The sequence below is a fragment of the Miniopterus schreibersii genome, assembly GCF_964146895.1.
Source record: "Miniopterus schreibersii genome assembly, chromosome: 5".
Classification (NCBI taxonomy): Eukaryota; Metazoa; Chordata; class Mammalia; order Chiroptera; family Miniopteridae; genus Miniopterus; species Miniopterus schreibersii.
Window position 1 is genome coordinate 89,226,023 of NC_138106.1, and position 23,784 is coordinate 89,249,806.

The window sequence follows — 23,784 nt, forward strand, 5'->3', positions numbered from 1 at the left end:
CAAATTTGGCACAAACTTTATGATTTGTGATAGTTATTTCCTCTTCCTTTTTTAGTCAGTAAAATTATTTGCTGAAAAATAACAAAGAACTGCTGAATACTTGCAAGATGTATTTTCATATGGTGCTTCTTCTGTTTAGACCCCTAGCCTGACCCCTTCTGCTTTACTAACTCTTGTGCTTTACCAATTCTTCTAGGAATCAGCGCCTTCACAGCATCTCCCACACATTTATTTTCTTTACTCTGGATTTGTGCAGTTAACATTGTATTATAATTATTAGTTTATTCGTCTGTGTCACCTGATTATTAGATTTTTTTTACACCTTCACATTTTAGCCCATTGCCAGGCATGTTGTAGGCCTGTAGTACATATTTGATGTATGGATATATAATAGATGAATGAGCATGATTATTAAACATCTAAAATTAGAAAGGTAGGATTGTAATGGTTAGCCCCATCAATTTAGCATGAACATTGTAATTATGGTCACCAAAGTGTAGTTTCTTAACAAAACACTGTTGCTTAACTTTTCACAACTCTTTAAAATGAATCTTGTACTTTTAGTTGCTCTAGAACTCGTAAAGAAAACTGACTCTCAGCCAACCTCTGTGATGTTGCTTGATTTCATCCAGCATATCATGAAGTCCTCCCCACTTATGTTTGTAAATGTGAATGGAAGCCATGGGCAAAGTGAGGCCAAAGGCAGTTGTATTGGTAAGTCCTGCTATTTGTACATTCATTTGCAGTTGGTTTTCTGAAATCTACCTTTTTCTCTTTGAAATAAACTTGTATACTTATAGATATATTTTAGTCAAATTTGCTATAAACTGATGAAGCAAAATAGTAATGGTTAGTTTTATTTCCTACATCCTGTTTTCATTATGAACTAGATACCCACAATGGAACAGAAGTAATTAAATTTATTTGCTAGTGAATACTTTAACTGTTTTCTTTTTTCTGGTTTTGGTAATCTCTTTCTTCTGCATTAGGCATTAGCAAACAATGGCTCACAGGCTGGCTGCCTGATTTTGTAAACAGTAAATATTTATTGTAACACAGCCATGCTCACTCATTTACTTATTGTTTGTAACTACTAAAAAGACAACATTGAGAGCATGGAGTAATTGAAATGGAGACCACATGGCCCTTGAACTATCTGGCCCCTTAAGAATGAGTTTGCAGAGAGACAACAAGATGGCAGCGTAGTTAACAATGGTACCTGCTGCCTCCCACAACCACATCAAAATTACAACTAAAATATAGAACAACCATCATTCAGAACCTCCTGAAATCTAGCTGAACAGAAGTCCTCCAGTGAGGGAACTGAAGAATCACATTGAGACCGTTAGGAGGGGTGCAGACTTGGGGTGGAATCGTGGAGATGCGGTCGTGGTCCCACATCCACGTGGTGTGGTTTAAAACCAGGAGGGACATCTTGGGAGTGGAGGTTTCCCAGACGAGTGAGGGGTTCCATCCCCACATCAGGCCCCCCTGCCCAGGGTTCCAGTGCTGGGAACAGAAGTCCTCACAACTTCAGGCTGTTAAAACCAGTGGGGATTGTGGCTGAGTGGTGCAGGGACTACGGGAGCCCCAGGTGTTCCTCTAAAAGGGCCCTTGCACAGACTTACTCAGATGTGCTCCCTCTGAGCTCCAGCGCTGGGCGGCAGCTTGAAAGGAACCTGGGACATTTGGGTTCCTTTGCCTGGCATTGGGGTGAGAGCTAAAGGGGCAGTTTTCTCTCAGACAGAGGAGCTGGCAGAGGCCATTGCTCCTTTGGTGAGCCCTTCCCCCACAGAGCCGGCAGGCAGACGCTATATTTGAATCTCCATCAACCTGACTCACACCTTTTGCCCCACTCTGGCGATTCCTGGAGGTCCCACCCCTCCCTACGTGCAAGCTCATCCAAGCCATTTCCAGTGGTTTTTCTGTGCAAGTGGCCTCTTGAGCCTCATGCTTAGGACTTCCATAAAATCTCTCAAGCAAGCGGCTGCTGGCCTCAGCGTGCCCCATACCTCTTGATAAATCACCCCAGACATGGCACTAGCGGCAGCCTCCATTGGTTCATAGCTTGGCCTCTCCTGGACATCTTCAAGCCCAGCACAAGTAGCAGCCACCTACGGTTTACTATGTAGCTCATGCTGGTTGTTCCTGGGCAAGGCAGAGGCAGAGGCTGACTTTGCACTTCCTGGGAGGCCCCAGAGACAGTGCACCTGGTAGTAAGCCTCGACCATGCTCTATTACAACCCACATTCATGAATGACACACTCAAGTGGTGCACTTGGTGAACAGCAAAATTCCACTGAAGTAAATCCTTCTCCATAGGGATGTCTCCAGCACAGCAGCTCTTCAGCTCTAGCTGCAGCTGGTCCTCACAGCTGATTGGCCTGGGGGTCAATTCCTCCCAGGGATGCCAACAGCAACCAAGGCTCAACTACAACAGGACAGTGCACACAGCCCTCACAGGGGGGCACCTAAAAGGCCCAGCTCAGGTGACTGGGGAGGCTGAGCCACTGGATCCTATAGGACACCTACTACACAAAGCCACTCTACCAATTCCAGAAGGCACAGCACTTCTACCTGATACCTAGAAGCAACCATCTGGAAACAGCCAAAATGTGGAGTTAAAGAAACATGTCACAAAGTAAAGAACAGAAGAAATCTCCAGAAAAGGAATTAAATGAAATGGAGCCAAGCAAGCTACTAGATACAGAGTTCAAAACAATGGTTATAAGGACGCTCACGGACCTTAGTAAGACTATTAAGGAAACTAGTGAGATCATCAATGACATAATAAAGTACCAGTCAGAAATGAAGGCTAAACCAATTGAAATAAAGAATAATTTACAGGGAATCAACAGTAGAGTAGACAACGCTGAGAATCAAATCAGAAATTTGGAATATGAGGAAGCAAAAAACACCCAGCCAGAAGAGCAAAAAGAAAAAAGAATCCAGAAATATGCAGATAGTATAAGGATCCTCTGGGACAACTTCAAGAGGCCCAACATTTGCATTATTGGGGTGCCAGAAGGGGAAGAAAGAGAGCAAGAAATTGAAAACCTATTTGAAAAAATGAGAGAAAACTTCCCCTACCTGGGGAAAGAAATAGACTTACAAGTCCAGGAAGCACAGAGGGTCCCAAACAAGAGGAACCCAGAGAGGCCCACAGCAAGACACATCATAATTAAAATGCCAAAGGTTAAAGACAAAGAGAGAAGCTTAAAAGCAGCAAGAGAAAAGCAGTTAGCTATCTACAAGGGAGCACCCATAGGACTGTCAGCTGATGTCTCAACAGAAACTTTGCAGGCCAGCAGGTAGTGGCCAGAAATATTCAAAGTGATGAAAAGTGAAAACCTACAACCAAGATTACCCAGCAAAGCTATCATTTAGAACTGAAGGTCAGATAAAGAGCTTCACAGATAAGAAAAAGCTAAAGGAGTTCATCACCACCAGACCAGCACTACAGGAAAAGCTGAAGGGTCTTATTTAAGAAGAAGCTAATGAACAAAAGAACCTGACAAACGACATAGACCCAGAGACATTGACACATGCAACAGATGATCATATTTCAGAGGGAAGAGGGAAGGGGGGTGGAGGGTGGGAAGAGATTAACCAAAGAAGTTATATGCACATATGCATAACCCAGGGACACAGACAATAACGGGATGTAGGCCTGGGGAGGGGGTGGGAGTGAGGTGGAAGGGGTCAATGGGGGCAAAAATGGGACACCTGTAATACTTTCAACAATAAAGATTAATTAAAAAAAAAGAATGGGTTTGCCGCAACCACAAAAAAACCCTCCATAGACACAGATAACAGCATGGTGGTTGCCTGAAGGAAAGGAGGATGGGGAGGGGAAGAGGGTACAGGGGGATAAGTGGTGATGGAAGGAGGCTTGCCTGGGGTGGTGAGCACACAACACAGTGTACACATGATGTGTTATAGAATTGTACACCTGAAAGCTGTATACTTTTATTAACCCATTTCACCCCAATGAATTCATTAAAAAAGAAAAAAAGAATGAATTTGCTGACTGCTGTTCTAGATGCTGGGAGTTTTTCCCTGGACTTTATCCTTATTTTTCCCACTACTTGTTCTTTTATTGACTTGCTCCTAAGGAGATGTAAAGCAAACATATTTATTTTTTTTAGTGTACTATACACAGCATATTTTAAAATTTTTGCTTGAATTTCAAGATTCAACTTTGATAGCCTGCCCTCCAAAAAGTCTTTTCTGACCACGACTGCTGCCTGCCTGCCTGCCTGCCTTAGGACTGGCTTAGTTTGCTCCTTCCTAATTGCTCTATTAATACAGAGTGTTCTGCATTTCTTCTGTCATAGTGGTTTTTTAATTGTATTATAAATACCTGCATTTCTATGTTCTTTGCCACACTTTTTAATTAATTAATTAATTAATTTGTTTTTTAAATCTGCACCTGAGGATATTTTTTCCATTGCTTTCCGGAGAGAGTAGAAGAAAGAGAGAGAGAGAGAAACATTGATGTAAGAAACACACATCGATTGGTTGCCCCCTGCACACACCTGACCAGGGCCAGGGAGGAGCCTGCAACCGAGGTACCTGCCTTTGGCCGGAATCGAACCCAGTACCCTTCAGTTGTTGGGCCGACGCTCTAACCACTGAGCCAAACCGGCCAGGGTGCCACACTGTTTTTTAAATAATAGGTTGTGACCCATTAGTGGGTTATGTAGATGTAATATAATAGACTAGAAAGAATCAGAATACACTGCATATAAAAAAAATGAATATTGTTTCATGAAACTTTTGTTTCATACATTTAAATACATATGCATATGTGTACTGGGTCATGATATAAAGTGTATCTCTTAACTTAAGTCAAAAAGTTCCAGAAGCTATATTACAGGATTTATGAGGATAGGACTATGACTGATTTGTTCTTATGCACTTGGGACAAAGTGGCCCCTCAGTAAGTACTTGTTGAAGGGGTGGTAATAACTAAGTGCTATTTATTGAGTGCTCATTTAAATTGGGCACCATGCTGAAAATTGCACATGTTTTCCCTTTTGGTCCTCACAGTCACCTTAAAGTAGGTGTTGTTAACCCTCTTCATAGCTGAAGCCAGAGGTTCAGGTGGAGGGAACGTTCTCACCACTAGTAAGTGGAAAGCTGGGACCTTCTGTTTGACACCAGAATTGGCATTCTAAATCATTATATTTTCATTTTCTGGGGAATCTTTTAGACTATTTTGTTAGTGAAGTTTATTCTTTAAAAATAAATTATCAAGCATTTAGCAAATTAATTCGTATTTCTGATGTACTTATTTAATATCTCTCTTGTTTATTTCAAAGACTTTAGTAATTGGATCATAAGAAGACTTTTGCGGATTGCAGCAACTCCATCCTGTCATATGTTACACAAGAAAATCTGTGAAGTCATCTGCTCATTATTATTTCTTTTTAAAAGCAAGAGTCCTGCTATTTTTGGAGTACTGACAAAGGAATTATTACATCTTTTTGAGGATTTGATTTACTTCCACAGAAGAAATGCAATGGGACACTTTGTGGAATGGCCAGTGGTAGTTAGCCGATTTTTAAGTCAATTAGATGAACATGTGGGATATTTACAACCAGCTCCTTTGCAGTTCACGAACATGCAAAATTTAGAATTTATTGAAACCACTTTATTAACAGTTCTGATTCGTATTATTGCTTTTGTGTTTTTTAGAAGGCAAGAGCTCTTACTTTGGCGGATAGGTTGTTTTCTGCTGGAGTATGGTAGTCCAAAAATTAAATCCTTGGCAATTAGCCTTTTAACTGAACTCTTTGAGCTTGGAGGTCTTCCAGCACAACCGGCCAGCACTTTTTTCAGCTCATTTTTGGAATTATTAAAACATGTTGTTGAAATAGATGCTGACCAGTTGAAACTCTATGAAGAGCCATTATCAAAGCTGATAAAGACACTATTCCCCTTTGAAGCAGAAGCTTATAGAAATATTGAACCTGTCTATTTAAATATGCTGCTGGAAAAACTCTCTGTCATGTTTGAAAACGGTGTGCTTATGTGGCTTAAGTCTGATGTGCTAAAAGGAGCTTTTTGCCACTTGCTGCAGTATTTCCTTAAATATGTGCCAGCTGGGTATGAATCTGCTCTACAAGTTAGGAAGGTTTATGTGAGAAATATTTGCAGAGCTCTTGTAGATGTGCTTGGAGTTCAGGTAGATGCAGAGGTAAGTCATTTTTAAGGTTTCTTGTTAAGTATGTATTTTTTCATAATTTATATATGCATATATGCAAGATATAATGAGAATACAATATTTTTAATAACATACATTCAGAATGAGATGATTTTCATAATCTACTTTGGCTCTCTATAATGGATTTTTACTTTGAGTTCAGAAGAATTTGTTCACTAAGTTGGTAACGAACCATCAATGTCCAGTGTTTTAAAGCAGAATTTGTGAAGTATATTCATGTTTGTTGCATTGTTAATCAATAACTCTTAGAAAACCTATGGGTACATAGTACTAGTCATGCTAAATTATGCCTCTTTTTCTTTTTGGACTGTGGGAGACAGGCAGTATAATATAGATATGCAGGAACTTGCTGGATTTGTAGTATGAAAGAAGTTAGTAATAATTTCTTGTGGCATTTTGATAGAGGGGAAAACAAGTTATAGGGAGGATTTGTTATGCCTTCTAACACTACAGAACCATAGTTCTAGATACAGAACTATATATAGACTGTGAAATAATATAGATGACCTTAGGTCTTTGTTTGCCTGATGAGACTCCAGAAATAGTGTACCTTATTAGAAAACTTACAATACCTAATGCATTTTTGCTGTCTGAATAATATAAATGTTTTCTAAGATAATTTTTGAAATTATTTTTGCTTTCTCAGTATTTGTTGGGCCCACTTTATGCAGCCTTAAAAATGGAAAGTATGGAAATTACTGAGGAGGTTCAGTGCCAAATTCAACAGGAAAACCTCAGCAGCAAAAGTGATGAAATATCACCCAAAAGGCGTCGACTCAGCTCATCTCTGAACTCTTCTAAAAGAGCAACAAAACAGACTGAGGAGTATGACCTTCATTCAGTTTTTATTTAGTCATTTAGTAAAACTTTATTTACCCTTAAAAATTTTCTTTAGTTAAGTACTTCAACTTAAATACTCAGAATATTTGTTTTTTCTAAAGGTAGTCAAAGGAATGCTTAAAATATTTTAGTAGTGCTAGTATGGAAAATTTCATGGCTGAATATGGTTACTTAAAATACTTAAAAGTCTTTACTTGCCTGTCTAGTTTAACTTTTTAATATATGAAACATCTCTGAGACTATACATCAAAGAGCAGTTTTTCAAAATGTAACCAAATAGATGATTTTTTTTTTGGTCATGTGGCCAAAGAATTCCCATATTTCAGACAGCCCTGAAAGTTTTTTAAATCTTAGGATAAATTTCAGTAGTTGACATTACATGTTATCTTCTGTCTTAAGTATTTTTCACATTTGAACCAAATTTACATTAAATATGAATGTATTTATACTGTGGTTATAATTACAGAATTAATTGTGTGGATATGAGCAAAAAGAGCACATTATGGAGTGCACTGAAACAGAAAGCTGAATCCCTTCAGGTCTTCCTTGGCTGCGGTAGTCTAAAGAATCCTGTTGAGACTTTAGAAGGCGTTGCTGTTGTGCTACAGCTGACTGCTCTGTGTACTGTTCATTGCTCTCCTCAAAACACAGAACGGTAAAGGAACTTGTGTTTTCTGGGTGGGTTTCCTGTAATAAATTTGTTTTTATTGGTGTGTTTTTTGTTTTTGTTTTTTAAATATATCTTTATTGATTTCAGAGAGAGGAAAGGAGATGGAGAGAGAGAGATAGAAACATCAATGATGAGAGTCATTGATCGGCTGCAGCCCGCAACCCGGGCATGTGCCCCGACCGGGAATCGAACCCTGATCTCCTGGATCCTAGGTCGACGCTCAACTGCTGAGCCACGCCCGGCTGGGCTGTTTTTATTGTTTAAAAGACCTCATTCACTTGCTTTGTGTGACCTTAGGACATAAACTTTTCAGTGAAATGGAAATTTGTTTTTTATTGAGCACTTGCTAAATGCTAGGTACTGTGATAAGTACTGTCCATAACTTGCTTAATTTTTACAACAGTTCTGTGAGGTAAATGCTGTTATGCCTACTTTACAAATTAGAAATTGAGGCTCAGAGAAATTGAGGCTCTTCTTTGTCTGAAGTCTAAATTAACTTTCCTGGGCATACATGTTTAGAAAGTAGCAGAATACATTTTTATGCAACTCAAAAGCTGGTGTTCTTTTAGTGAAACATTAAGTTAAAGGAACATTTGCCTTTGATAATAGGAGTAGGAATTTAGAACTCCTTAGAGATATATTTTCAGTTTACTATTTTTAATATAGGTTAATTATTCTATCAGAAGAAACAATAGGGTGAGCTCTCTCTCTGAAGATTTAGTCTTATTTTTAGTGCCATATTATAGACCAATACTCCTTGTTAATTTTTTACATGATCATTTAATCTGTATTTCCTGATTTGCTTTTTTTTTTTTTTTACAGTTTACATTCAATATTATTCTGTGTTAGTTTCAGATATACAGCATAGTAGTTAGAAAATCATGTACTTTACAGAGTGGGTCCCCATGATGTTTCAAGTACCCCCCTGGCCCCATACATAGTTATTATGATATTATTGACTATACTCCCTATGCAGTAATCTGTATCTCTGTGACTATTCTGCCCTGATTTACTCTTTTAACTAGCCAGTACAAAGTTATGGAAGAGATTTTAAAGAAACTGTATTGACCCTTGTTGCATTTAATTTAGAACTTTGGATAACTTGAAGGAATAGCTAATTAAGAAAGGATTTAGTTAATAATTATGCAGGCATATCTTTGGTCAATTTTAAGTCTGATGATGCCAGATTTAAATATCCTAGATTAATTTTAATTACCAAATCCTAAGACTGATTAGAAAGACATAAAGAGATTAAATTTAAATTAATAATGACATATTAATTGATTTACCTATTTATTTTGAATTGGTTTAAAGTTATATGCTAGTTTTATACTTACAATTTCTTTTGGCTTACTACAATATTAGGTTTGACTAACAATTCATTTTAATCCATGTCTTAAAAAATGTATTAACTGCAGCCATAATTTCAAGGACTGTCAACAGAAGTGTAAGAAAAAAACTTCAGTAGTAATAACTTGGATGTCATTGGATTTTTACACAAAAGTACTTAAGAGCTGTAGGAGTTTGTTGGAATCTGTTCAGAAACCTGACTTGGAGGCAGTTATTGATAAAGTTCTGAAAATATATGATGCTTTGATTTATATTCAAGGTGAGTACAAATAAGCAGTTTATCAAAATAACCTTTAGAGTTAATCAGTATAGAAATCTCTTTTGCCTAAGACATAAATGAACAAGTGTTTAGAATAACCAAAAGTTTTCTTGATTTTAGTTCTGTTAAGCTTGTCAGTAATTTCCAAGTTCCAAATTTATTTCTGTAATATTTTGATTTATTATTTTTCAGTCAATAAAAATTACTTATAATTTTTAAGTTTTTTATTTGAGAATCTGAAGAATGCTATGGTTCTTAAACATATATAGATGCATATTTTTATGAAGTCATATTTAATTTTGGGGGGGTTCATGGGCCTTAGAGCATCATCTCTATGTTAAGAACCCCTGTTAAGTGAATATTTGTTCGAATTCCACTTGATGTTTAGAATGTCTGGTGTTTTTTTAATGTGTGTGTGGTTTTTTTAATTGATTTTAGAGAGGGAGGGAGGGAAAAGAGAGAGAGAAACAAACATCGATGTGAGAGAGAAACATCTATCTGTGCCCTGACCTGGGACCAAACCCGAAACCCAGGTATGGTCCCTAACCAGGAATGGAACCCACAGCCTTTTGGTTTATGGGACGATGTTCCAACTTACTGAGCGCCCTGGCCAGGGCTGGAATGTCTGTTTTTATTGGAAAAAAGACAGGTAAACACACTTAAGCAAAAGATATAATTAATCACCTGTTGTGTGTTTCTATAGTAAACACTTCATTTGAAGATCATATTCTGGAAGATTTATGTGGAATGCTCTCACTTCCATGGATTCATTCCCATTCTGATGATGGCTCTTTAAAATTGACTACATTTGCCACTAATCTTCTAACATTAAGCCAGAGGATTTCAGACAGCTTCTGTAAGTGGTCACAAAATTCTGTGTTTGTGGTTTGTTTTGGTTTAACTTATCTCTTTATGGGACTTCTAACACTTCCATTTTTTTAGTAATTAAAAGAGGAAGTACATTTTAAATAATTAAGAACGAGTTAGACATGTGAAGTTAAAATGTGTGGGATTTGCACATCCTCAAGTCTATCCTGCCATGTCGGTCTCCAAAAATGGCACTCTAATTTACAGTTCTGTTAGCAGAATATGGGAATTCCCATTGTTTCACATCCTCACTTAAAATGTTTTGCTATTTTGTTCATTAGTTTATTTTGTTCATTAGATTCCACATGAGTGAGATCATGTGATACTTGACTTACTCTGGCTTATTTCGCTTAGCACAATACTCTCCAGGTCCATCCATGCTGCCCTAAAAGACAAGAGACTCTTCTTTTTTACAGCTGCATAGTATTCCATGGTGTAAATATACCACAGCTTTTTATCCACTCACCTACTGATGGGTATATTCAAAACAGATCCAGAGACGAGAAGCATGGAACAGACTGTCAAGTCTCAGAGGGAAGGGGGGGGTGTGGGAGTGGGTGAGGAGAGATTAATCAAAGAACTTAAATGCTTATATGCATAACCCATGGACACAGACAATAGTGTGGGGAAGTCCTGCAGGGTCAGATGTGGGGGGAAAGGGACATCTGTAATACTTTCAACAACAAAGATACATTTAAAAAAATTTTTGCTATCTAAAAATAAAAATGTCAATGCCAAAGAAGTAACTATCTAAAACCATTTTTTTTTTGGTTATGTGATGAGTGTGCTTTTCAAGTTGCATTTCCCTTATGTAGTAATATTGTGCATAGGCCTTTTTCTGTGAGCATGTTTTTATATATATGTAAAATTAACACTTAGCAATCTTATTTAATAGACTTAATTTTTCAGCACCACAGGCACAGTCACGATGTGTATTTCTTCTAACTCTGTTTCCAAGAAGAATATTCCTTGAATGGAGAACAGCAGTATACAGCTGGGCCCTGCAGAGCTCCCATGAAATAATCAGGACTAGTTGTGTTAATGGATTTTTTATCTTATTGCAGAAGCAGAATTCTTATAACACAGTTCCCAAGATTCTTATGTATGTATTAATATTTTAATTTGAATATATAACTTGATTGGAAAGATTATATATGTAAATTTATGTTAATTGCTGATATTAATAGAGTGAATGTTACTTTTAGTTTTAGAATTTAAATATTTTTTCTTCTAGGCTTTGTCTTACTAGTACTTTTGCCCCAAATGAAGCAAGACTATTTAGACCACAGAATTAAGCAAGAAAGTTTAATACCTTTTCTTTTTCCCCCCAGAGATAAAGTCAAAGATGATTCTGATATTGTCAAGAAAGAATTTGCCTCTATACTTGGTCAGCTTGTCTGTACACTTCATGGCATGTTTTATTTGACAAGTTCTTTAACAGAACCTTTTTCTGAGCATGGACATGCTGACCTCTTCTGTAAGAGCCTGAAAGTCACTTCTCAGCATGAATGTTCATCTTCTCGACTAAGAGCTTCTGTTTTCAAGCCATTCCTTTTCCTACTGAAAGCAAAAGTACCTAGTCTAGTGAAACTTGGTGAGTGATATTATTTAATATTTTAAAACTGACTTAACCTCTGTTTTTAAAATCAGTGATAAAATTAGCTTGAAGCCTTAAAGAATTAGACTTGCTTGATAGGTTCAGTGCTTATGTAAGGATGATTTATAAATGGGATGACTGTGTCACAGAACTAACAGGGAAGTAATATTTGGATTTTTAAAATGCTCTTGGGATATGACAGCATAATAGGGCTTACCTGATGTTCGTTCCATGTGGTGAGGTCAATATTCTGTATCCTCTGGTAATACCAGGGACCTTCTTAATGTGCTCTGTGCTGCTACCTTGGCCCTTCGGGACTTCAGATAGTTAGATATTGCCCAACCGAGGACTATAGATTTTATCTTCTTGACCACTTTCCAGTGGTAATGGTGTATGGGTTTGTTGGGAACATGAGATTTACACAGATATTTAGAAGACCCATTTTTTGGGTTCTAATTTGCAGTTGTTCTCAAGTTTCAAAACAGTATGTGATAAGTAGTTTCTAGGACTTCCTAAGTCTTCTAACTTGAGATTAACAGTAAGGCTAAGATTGCCCCGAGTTAATAGTTCTTCAGATAAGTGAAATGTACTATGTCTGTCTTGGTAACATATAAAATCTTAAGTGACTAGTCATTTTACAACTTAAAAATTTCTAGAATTTATCTTAGATTTAAATTATTGATAACTTTTATTAAGAGTAAAGTATATTTAAAATTGTAAGTTCATTTTAATTCTCCAGAATTTCATGTGTTCTACAAATTTAAATACTAAATATTGACATGATAAGGCAACTTAGAATTCTATGAAGCACATTATTTCTTGACCATATTTTTTACAGTAAAACTGTGTTAAATTAGGAAATAATATGCTCTTGTCCTTTAGCTTTCATAGATAATTTATACCATCTTTGTAAGCATCTTGATTTTAGAGAAGATGAAACAGATGTAAAAACAGTTGTTGGAACTTTATTGAATTTAATGGAAGACCCAGACAAGGAGGTTAGAGTGGCTTTTAGTGGAAATATCAAGCACATACTGGAATCCTTGGACTCTGAAGATGGCTTTATTAAAGAGGTTGATAACTTTCATTTTTAAACATTGTGTTTTCATAAACCTGGCCTTAAAACTTTAACTAATTAATTTTATTATTCTAGCTTTTCGTTTTAAGAATGAAGGAAGCATATACACATGCTCAAATCTCAAGAAATAATGAGTTGAAGGATACCTTGATTCTTACAACGGGGGATATTGGAAGGTGTGTTTAGCAGCATTTATATTCTTCCTGATTTATTTTGACCACTTGATTTTTATCTTCCTGCTGTTTGAAATGGTGATATGAGAGATGTGGTATTATAGAAAGAAATATGATATAGACATGTGTTTATTTGTGGATTTCCATTTCTTTTTTAGACATTTATGATTTTTTTTTTTTTTTTTAAATTTTAGGGCCGCAAAAGGAGATTTGGTACCTTTTGCACTCTTACACTTACTGCATTGTTTACTGTCCAAATCAGCATCTGTCTCTGGAGCAGCATACACAGAAATTAGAGCTCTGGTTGCAGCTAAAAGTGTTAAACTGCAAAACTTCTTCAGCCAGTATAAGAAACCCATCTGTCAGGTGAGAGTCATCATTGACCTTGACTGTAGGAAATAGCAGTGCTTTGCAAGAGCTAAAAAAGAACATATGTAGGTTTTATTTTTCTTGCCTTAACAAATATATTTTTAAAAATGATGTATTCAGTTTAAGAGAATTTAAATCTTGCCAGTTTTATATTTTAGCATCTTGGACTAAAGATGTAGATTATAAGTGAGAGAGGGGAAAATCATCTTATAATAATATATTGGTTTATCATGCTCACTGGTTAATCTATTAAGAGGTACCTTTCTTTTAGTGATGATAAACTTTTATGCTTTGGTATTATGGATAAGGTACTTTGTTTTTAAAAAGGTTGGTTTATTTCATGGCTGAAAAGTTAAGGTATGTTAAAATATTGGCTCTGTCCTGTGTTGGTGTAATCCTAAGCAAGATGTTCAGGTTTCTTAACTAAGCCTGGTTACTTACCTGTAAAAGGGAGATTATACATAATCTATTCCGTTAAGGTGGTTATTGCAATTAAATGAGTGTTGAGGTAATATGTTTAGAACATTGTCTGATACTGTCTGTTATGTTGCCTTAAAAAGTATTAGTTAAATTTTTTCCCGTGTGTGAAAACTAACAAATCATTTTGCTCTAGTTTTTGGTGGAATCCCTTCACTCCAGTCAGGTGACAGTACTTCCCAGTACTCCATGCCAGAATGCCGAGATGCGCAAACAAGACATGGCTCACCAGAGAGAAATGGCTTTAAATACCTTGTCTGAAATTGCCAATGTTTTTGACTTTCCTGATCTTAATCGTTTCCTTACCGTAAGTCAAATAGTATAGTTGACTTGAGGTTTTTAATTCAATATTTTGTGTTTATTCTAGATTTTTAAAATTTAATTAAAAAAATTTTTAATTTAAAATTTTTTTGTTAATCCTCACCCAAGGATATTTTTTCCATTAACTTTTAGAGAGAGTGGAAAGGAGGGAGGGAGGGAGGTAGGGAGGGGTTGACGGAGGGGGAGAGAGAGAAACATCACTATGAGAGAGACAGTTCATTTGGTTGCTTCCTGCATGCAGCCCCAACCGGATGTGGGGATCGAACCTGCAACCCAGGTAAGTGCCCTTGACCAGAAATTGAACCCATGACCCTTCAGTGCATGGGCAGTGTTCTAACCACTTAGCACACTGGCCAGGGCAAGATTTAAAAAAAGTTTTTAATTGATTTTATTGGGTTTCAAGTGTACAACTCAATAAAACACCATCTGCACACTGCATTGTGCTCCCATAAAACCCTGAAAAGAATCTAAATGTCTAATAATTAGGTCAAAGAATATTATGTAACCATTCACATAATAATTATAAATGCTTTGTAGAAACTACCTTATCATGTTTTAACAGTCTTATAGGGTTAATATTAAGTTGAGGCATAATATAAGTGGGCTGTAAGCATCTCTGAGGGTAGGGCCTGAGTCTTGCTCCTGGTCACATCTCCAGTGACTGACGGGTGTTAGATGTTCATAAGATACACGCTGAATGAATAAACGAAAGGTCAACCATTTTATGTTTGGAATTTTGTATATATTTTATGAGTAAGACCTTAAGGGAAATAGACCAAATCAAAAAAGTTTTGTTTCTGTGTTGGGGTGGTGGGTGTGTTAAAAAAGTTTTCTTCAGTACTTGTAGCATCAACTTTCTAACTTAAAAAACTTAAAACATTGCCCTGTCGGTTGGTTGGAGGTTGGAGCGTTGTCCGGTACACTGAAAGGTTGTGGGTTCCGTTGCCAGTTAGGACACATACCTAGGTTGCGAGTTCTGTCCCTGCTCGGGGTGCACATGAGAGGCAACCGATCAATGTTTCTCTCCCACATCAATGTCCCCCTCCCTCCTTCCTTCTCTTCCATTTCTCTCCCTTCCTCTCTAAAATCAATACAAAGATGTTTGGAGGGGAAAAATACACTTAGAATATTGTGCTTAGGTCACGCTTGCTTGTTTTCTAAGCCCAGGCTACCTCCAATAGCAAGTCAGGCGTGGGACTTACCCTTAGAACAGGAGCCTATTTTAATACATGCTCATGAAAAAGTTTCTTCTTTACTTATACATTACCTTATTTATTTTGTATCTCCCCCACTCTACATTGTATCATCTAAACTCTATCATCAGGGACCTTGCCTGCTTTTTCACTACTTTATCTGTAATGCCTGAGTCATACGTAGGCACTGATTATATATATACTTGGTAAATATATGTTGAATGAGTAAAATGGTAAGTTGGAATTCAGATATGTCATATGTAGACTTCGAATTTGTGTGGCATTTAAAAATATTTTTGTATGTAGCTTATGTGAATATTTTATCACCTGGACGAATGTGCTTTTTGGTAATTGTAGTGTGTTTTCTTTCAGAGGACATTACAAGTTCTGCTACCTGACCTTGCTGCCAAAGCAAGCCCTGCAGCTTCTGCTCTCATTCGAACTTTAGGAAAACAATTAAACGTCAATCGTAGAGAAATTTTAATAAATAACTTCAAATACATTTTTTCTCATTTGGTCTGTTCTTGTTCCAAGGATGAATTAGAACGTGCCCTTCACTATCTAAAGGTAATTGAATATTTATATATATTTTACTCTTGTTTAAATTGGCATTAAAGTGGCAGTAACATTCTTGTAGGAAGGAGAGTGGGTAATTTATAGCCTATCCTAGAGTAATGTAAGTTTAAATGGTATTATATAAATAAGCTTTGTCCTGGGCCTAGAGGAGCTTATTAAATAGAATTATTATTTTGTTATTTTCTTTGATCACTCGCCATAATGACATATACTCATCTATCATGGATCAGGTTCTCAGCTAATTTCATTTTAGAATTTTTTAATCGATTAGAACTGTAAGTTGACTAACGATGTACAAGTAATTATGTCTATAGGAAGAGGCAGCTTCCTTTAAATATAGTATAATGTCAGCATTTAGTTTACTCAGAGCTCTGATTATAATTTGGCTCAGTTTCTTGCTAGTTTTGAAATTTAAAAGTACAGCCTTTTTGGTGCCATATTAACAATGTTATTTGAAGACTGTGAGACTACATGGGAATGGGAGAACCTGTACAATATGCACATGTGACTTTACTTCCTCTGATGTTAATTTATTTCATATGTTTCATGATATGCAGGAATAGGTCTCTTTCCACATGAGAGTTATTGAATATTGAGTATATTCATTTTGAGAAAGAAAATCTGCATCATAGAGGTGAAATGATGATAAAGTTTTTATAGAGTGCTTACTACATGTCAGAAACTGCTAGACAATTTATGTATCATTTCACTCACAGTTGCCTAATGAGATAAAGATACTATTATTTTTCCATTTTATTGATGAGGAAACTAAGGCAGAGAGAAGTCAGATGAGGTAGCTTATTCAAGTCACAGCACAACTAATAAGTGACAAAGCTGGAATTAATTTCAACAGTCTGACTAGAAAGGCTGTGTCTAAGCCATTGTACTATATTTCTTCTCAGGGACTATGTGCAGATGAATAATGAGTCGATGGCATTTTAAGACCTTATAGAACATTAGGACTTCCTTTTTAAATTTTATTTCCAGATAAAATCTGATCATTTCTCTTCATTACCTATAACCCATGCGAGACCTATCAGGAAAGAACAAGATTAGAATAATTTTCCATTGCCTATATTTTTCCCCCCCAAATCAATACATGGCTTTTATTACATCTTTAAAATGTCACAAATAAGTCTGAAGAATCATTCGGCATCTTCCTGGACAACTTAGATCTTACCCATTGCCTTTAAAAAGTATCATTAGTAAATCTTACCATCAGATTTAGAGCTCCTGATTTACTAATAGGGTATTAAAAAATCAGTATACTTATTTTCAGGATGTTAGTATGGAGAAAAATTTAAATTTTTAAAAGAATGTATCTCTGCATTAGAATGAAACAGAAATTGAACTGGGGAGCCTGTTGAGACAAGATTTCCAAGGATTGCATAATGAATTATTGCTGCGTATTGGAGAACATTACCAGCAGGTTTTCAATGGCTTGTCCATACTTGCCTCTTTTGCATCTAGTGATGATCCATATCAGGGCCCAAGAGATATCATATCACCTGAACTAATGGTAAGAAATACGTCGTATGGTTTTTTCCCCGTTCTTTTTGTAGCTCAATTACAATATTGGAAAAACATCTGTTTTGTGCATTTTTCAAGTGCTAGAGATTAGTGTAAATTTTAAATTTGGTTTTTTAATTTGAAAAGGTCAATGATTTAAATTGTATGGTCACAGCAGGGTATTAATAACGTATATTAGCATTGAAAAATAGATGTTTTAAAATGATTTTTAAGTTTTATTTTTTCACTGGGTAAAAATGCCTGTTTTTCTTCACCAGTTATGAACTGTGGGTTGGAATACCTTTGTAGCTCCCCCGCCAACTGCCTCTTTCCTGGCACAACATTTTAACCTTATCAGCTCTAACTATATTTAAATCCATTGTTGGATTTAAGGGAAATTAGAGGATATGTTACCCATTTTTATCTTTTCCTATCTTAAATTTATATCTGAAATCACTTTACTATTTATATTTTCATCTGAAAAAAATATATAAATCCTTAGGCTTACTGTTTTTTTCCTTTAATTGCCCTCCTTCCTTCAAGAGACCCCCTGGACTATCAGCAATATATCTAGAGAGGTTCTTCTATCTGCTTTCTTCTTTTCCATTCACTCTTTAACTCATTCTAATTCGACTATGTTCTCACTGTTCTATGGAAATTCTTGTCAAGGTCAAAAACAGTTTTCCTACTGTCCAATCCAGTAGTTACTTCTCCTTTCCTATTTCCTTCAACCTCTGAGTAACATTCAGTGCAACTGACCATCCTTTCCTGTGTGGCATCTCTGATACCAGTTCCTTTTTCTACTTTATTTTTGTTGACACTGTTACAGATGTCCCCGTTCCCAACCTCCTTTGCCCGTCTCCACCCTACCCCTGCCCCCCTTCCCTTCGGCCTGTGTCTGGGTCATGCAGATCTGTTCTTTGACTAATCCCTTCACCCTCTTTCATCCACTTCCCTGTCCCTCCTCCCCTTCCACAGCTGTCAGTCTGCTCCATGTGTCTACACCTCTGTTTCTGTTTTGTTCGTGAGTTAATTTTTTGCTGTTGTTAATCCTCACCCAAGGATATATTTTTTCCATTGATTTTTAGAGAGAGGAGGGGTAGGGGGTGAGAGAGAGAGAGAAAGAAACATCATTGTGAGAGAGACACATCGATTGGTTGCCTCCTCCATGCGCCCCAGCTGGGCAGGGATTGAACCTGCAACCCAGGTACATGCCCTTGACCGGAATTCAACCCAAGACCCTTCGGTGTGCAGGCCAACACTCTAACCACTGAGCCACACCAGCCAGGGCTTGTCAGTTAATTTTGTTCATTTGATTCCACATTTAAGTGAAATCATATGGCATTTGTCTTTCTCTGACTGGTTTATTTCACTTAGCATAAGAATCTCTGGTCTTTTCATGCTGTTGCAATAGGTAAGGTTGCCTCCTTTTTTAACGGCCATGTAATATTCCACTGTATAAATGTACCACAGCTTTTTTCCCACTCACCTGCTGGTGGGCATTTGGGCTGTTTCCTGATCTTGGCTAATGTAAATAGCGTTGCTACGAATGTAGGGGTGCATATATTCTTTCAAATTGGTGTTTCTGGATTCTTAGGATATATTTCCAGAAGTAGGATTTCAGGGTCAAAAGGCAGCTCCATTTTTAATTTTTTGAGGAACCTCCATACTGTTTTCCATAGTGGCTGCACCAGTCCGCATTCCCACCAGCAGTGTACTAGGGTCCTCTTTTCTCCACATCCTCGCCAGTACTTTTTGTTCGTTGATTTGTTGATTTGTTTATTGATTTTTGTTTGCTGATTTGTTGACAGGTATGAGGTGATACCTCATTGTAGTTTTAATTTACTTCTCTCTGATGATTAGTGACATTGAGCATTTTTTCTTGTGTCTGTTGGCGATCTGTATGTCTTCTTTGGAGAAGTGTCTATTCAGGTCTGTTGCCCAATTTTTTTCTCTTTTTGTGCACAATTCCACTTTTAATATATACATCTGATATGGGAAACTGAAACTCCTGTTCCAGAAGAGAAAGAAAATAGCTGAATTTTGGCATTTCAGTAGCATGCTATAGAATTCATCATGATTAATTTCCCATTAAATTATGGACAATGGCTGTATCACATTATTGACAATAGCAGGAAAAAAACAAAAACAAATAAGAAAACCAAACAGTGCCTGACAAATAATCTCCGGGGGACACTGGTATGTGTCCTGTGAGCAGCCTAGTTCAATAGTGCGTGCTTTTCCTCTACCAGATTTAGGGCACAACATGAAAAGGTGAGAATGGCCAGAGAAGGTTATTCTTTGCTGAGTACCAGTATCTGAATAAACAATTGCTTGAGCAGATTGTAAGCGCTTTTTTTTCTTTAACAACAACAAAGAGTAGGGAGAGAAATATACATACACACACCTCGCCAAAGAGCTGAAGTTAAGTGTTAATGAGCCAGGTTCACGATTTATGATCAGTTTCCAAAAATCCAACTATAAACAATACAAAGCAGTGCTCCTCAGTATTATTATTATTATTATTATTATTATTTTTAAATATATCTTTATTGATTCCAGAGAGAGGAAGGGAGAGGGAGAGAGATAGAAACATCAATGATGAGAGAGTCATTGATCGAGCCCGCAACCGGGCATGTGCCCTGACCGGGAATCGAACCCCGATTGCCTGGATCCTAGGTCGACGCTCAACCGCTGAGCCACGCCCGGCCGGGCCTCAGTATTATTTTTGCAATTGTTAGTAATGAGAAACATCAAGGAAAAGAAAACCCCTCATTGCAAAAAACAGCTAAACTTTGACACAGAGAATTGAATAATTTTTGATGCTACACCACAAACAGCTTTTGATGTATATCTTATGTGAAAAGGTCTTCCACTTATATGACATTTTCCCTGGGTGATGCTTCAGGTCAGATGCCGAGTTATGGCACGAAGAGCATGTAGAAGTTCAGCTTCATCCCTGCTTCGGTTTGACGTAAATAGACGTGACCCTTTTCTGAGTGTTTGAACTGACTCCAGTAACTATCATACATGCGCTTGGTGGTTCTCAGGATAGCAGGTCACTGTCTTAATGTAAACCTTCAGGCTTCATTCAAGTAATTGATTCCAAACATACAGCAACTATAGTTAAATAAAGCTCTTTGCAGCATGATTGTGTCAACATCTTTGTGGGTGGCCATAGTGTTATAGGTGAGACTGAAGACTGTGAAACTTTTCATCAAGATGTCCAATCTCGCCCAGCTGGGCATGGCTCAGTGGTTGAGCGTTGACCTAGGATCCAGGCAATCGGGGTTCGAGTCCCGGTCAGGGCACATGCCCGGGTTGCAGGCTCGATCTCCACTCGGGGTGTGCAGGAAGCAGCCAATCAATGACTCTCTCATCATTGATGTTTCTCTCTCTCTCCCTCTCCCTTCCTCTCTCTGAAATCAATAAAGATATATTAAAAAAAAAGATGTCCAATGTCGGAATAAAGTGTGTTCCCCAGGGAGAACCCATGACTTTCTCAGGTGTAGTCCTGAGCTCCGAATGTTGGCAAATGCTGCTCATCTGACAGGGTCTGTATACCCAAAACCAGGGTCTTCAGTATATTGGGAGACCTCAGATACTATCATCATGCCGTCCTAAAAATCTGAATGAGGAAATGAATGAAAAGTATTTTTAGACACAACAAAAAGAATTTCTTCTCAAATGAGTAGTCATGTTTTCCTGAGCTGTGTCTTCATTTTCCCTTCCCCGATGCCTCTTCATTCTTCCCATCAAGGCCTCCAGCTCAGAGAACCTGCGGTCCCAAGGAGTTCCTGTAAGGGATGCATTCTCTATGTTGTTGTCGTTAGCAAGGTCACAAACGCAGAAACTGTTGACTGATAGTAGCCTAAATCCATTGGAGATTTTGGGATCTCTCTGGATTGATGCCGCTGCCAGAAGCAAAGCTTGTCAAGGGTGATAATGTGCTAGCAGGACCACAGCAGGTACCAGTGCAGTCAGAGACCAGTTATTTTCTCCACTTTGACAAGTTTCTGAATGTGCTCGCTCATGATCAGACAGGGTCCGTGTGCTAGCAGCTTATTTATTTCATTAAGATTTTTCAATGTTTTTGGTACATATTCCAAACCATTCAACCACTCAGCAATACCTCCTGTTTTGAGAAATTCATCCACATGCATGTGTGTTAAGAACACTGGTGTCTAGCTGCAGCCTGTGGGGTAGAGGAAGGGGGCCGTCCATGTGCAGCATGTAGGACTGGCTCAGCAGGAAAGACTCGAGGTACTCATTGTACAGACTCGTGACCTGGATCGTGATGTCCCGACAACTGGATGTAGCATGTTCTTCCACCAGAAAGTTAGTACATTCATCCACTGTGTTTGCTTGGGCAACTTCCTTCTCTGGAATAAAGGCACTTCGTTCTCCTCTCAAGGGTTGAGAGACACTGATTCTTTAATCCTTCCAGAGCACTTTCCGCATGTTGTGCAAAGCAGGTAGTTGGCTGCAGCCAGTGGGCTGCTGCCCCTCTGGTTCATTGTGGCTGTAGTTTATCATGGCTGTGGGTACCTAGGGCTAGGGCAGGTGGTGGGCTGGGACCTCCTCTGTTGGGATATAGGCATAGGAGGCGACCAATGCAGAGCAAGCAGCACTGTCCCAGGCAACCACCTTGGTGGCTCATCACTGGCCCCTTGTTCCACCTGCCCCCTCCCCCAGATGCCCTGCCTGTGCCTGCTTAGGAGAAGCAGCCCTAGTGTCCTAGTCCCTTTGTCCATTACTTAATTGGATCGTTTATCTTCCTGGTGTTGAGTTGTATAAGTTCCCTGTATATTTTGGAAATTTACCAGTATCAGTGTACCATTGGCAAATGTTTTCCCATACTGTAGGTTCCCTTTTCATTTTGTTTGTGGTTTCTTTTCTTTTCTTTTTTTTTTATATATCTTTATTGATTTCAGAGAGAGGAAAGGAGAGGGGGAGAGAGAGATAGAAACATCAATGATGAGAGAGTCATTGATCAAGCCCGCAACCCGGGCATGTGCCCTGACCGGGAATCGAACCCCGATCGCCTGGATCCTAGGTCGATGCTCAACCACTGAGCCACGCCCAGCCAGGCCTGGCTGTAATTCTTTTTTTTTTTTTTTTTTTAATATATCTTTATTGATTTCAGAGAGGAAAGGAGAGGGAGAGGGAGAGAGAAACATCAATGATGAGAGAGTCATTGATCGGCTGCCTCCTACACGCCCCTCCCTGGGGATGGAGCCCACAACCTGGGCATGTGCCCTGACCGGGAATCGAACCCCGATCGCCTGGATCCTAGGTCGATGCTCAACCGCTGAGCCATGTCCGGCTGGGCTGTTCATGGTTTCTTTTGCTCTGCAGGAGCTTTTTAGTTTGATGTAGTCTCATTTGTTTGTTTTTTTCCTTTGTTTTCCTTGCTGTAGGAGACATATCAGCAAAAATGCTGCTACTGGAGATGTCTGAGATTTTCCTGCCTATGTTTTTTTCTAGGATTTTTATGGTTTCATGACCTATATTTAAGTCTTTTATCCATTTTGAGTTTATTCTTGTGTATGGTGTAAGTTGGTGGTCTAGTTTTATTTTTTGCATGTGCCTGTCCAATTTTCCCAGCACCATTTATTGAGGAGACTGTCTTTACTCCATTGTATGTTCTTGTCTCCTTTGTCAAATATTAATTGAGTATATAGGGGTGGGTTTACTTCTGTGCTCTTTGTTCTGTTTCATTGATCTATATGCCTATTCTTATGCCAGTACCAGGCTGTTTTGATAAAACTATAAAGTATAGTTTGTTATTCTTTATTCTTCTTTCTAAAGGTTGCTGAGGCTCTTTGGGGTCTTTTTTGGTCCCATATAAATTTTTGGAATATTTGTTCTAGATCTGTGAAATATGCCATTGGGATTTGAATAGGAACTGTGTTGAATCTGTGGATTGCTTTGGGTACTGTGTCTTCCAATCCATGAACATGGTATATGCTTCCACTTTTATTTTCCTTTATTTCTTTCTTCAGTGTCACATAGTTTTCCGAGTATAGGTCTTTTACCTCCTTGGTTAAATTTATTCCGAGGTACCTTATTATTTTTTTGTTGTTGCAATAGTAAATGGGATTGTTTTCTTAGATTCTCCTTCTGATAGTTCATTATTGGCGTATAAAAATGCCACCGATTTCTGAGTATTAATTTTGTATCCTGCTACTTTCATTTATTAGATCCTGCTGAATTCATTTATTAGATCTAGTAGCTTTTTGGTGGTGTCTTTAGGGTTTTCTATGTATAACATCA

General features: G+C 37.9%; 1 protein-coding gene and 1 pseudogene across 2 annotated transcripts in view; one reads left to right on the forward strand and one right to left on the reverse strand.

Moving 5' to 3' along the window:
* Nucleotides 1-23,784, forward strand: part of ATR (ATR checkpoint kinase) — a 129,320-nt gene that overhangs the window by 19,698 nt on the left and 85,838 nt on the right. Inside the window, exons 3-16 of the mRNA XM_081137827.1 lie at nucleotides 565-714; nucleotides 5,325-6,202; nucleotides 6,876-7,054; nucleotides 7,536-7,724; nucleotides 9,158-9,348; nucleotides 10,052-10,204; nucleotides 11,125-11,317; nucleotides 11,547-11,809; nucleotides 12,695-12,885; nucleotides 12,966-13,066; nucleotides 13,258-13,429; nucleotides 14,046-14,216; nucleotides 15,796-15,990; nucleotides 17,333-17,518. Of these exons, the coding sequence (XP_080993953.1) occupies nucleotides 565-714; nucleotides 5,325-6,202; nucleotides 6,876-7,054; nucleotides 7,536-7,724; nucleotides 9,158-9,348; nucleotides 10,052-10,204; nucleotides 11,125-11,317; nucleotides 11,547-11,809; nucleotides 12,695-12,885; nucleotides 12,966-13,066; nucleotides 13,258-13,429; nucleotides 14,046-14,216; nucleotides 15,796-15,990; nucleotides 17,333-17,518 (3,212 nt within the window). The remainder of the gene's footprint in view (nucleotides 1-564; nucleotides 715-5,324; nucleotides 6,203-6,875; nucleotides 7,055-7,535; nucleotides 7,725-9,157; nucleotides 9,349-10,051; nucleotides 10,205-11,124; nucleotides 11,318-11,546; nucleotides 11,810-12,694; nucleotides 12,886-12,965; nucleotides 13,067-13,257; nucleotides 13,430-14,045; nucleotides 14,217-15,795; nucleotides 15,991-17,332; nucleotides 17,519-23,784) is intronic.
* On the reverse strand, nucleotides 20,413-22,025 carry LOC308557911 (sestrin-3 pseudogene; annotated as a pseudogene). The gene is made up of 2 exons: nucleotides 20,959-22,025; nucleotides 20,413-20,710 (listed from the first exon to the last, which is right to left on the reverse strand). The product of its transcript is annotated as a sestrin-3 pseudogene (transcript).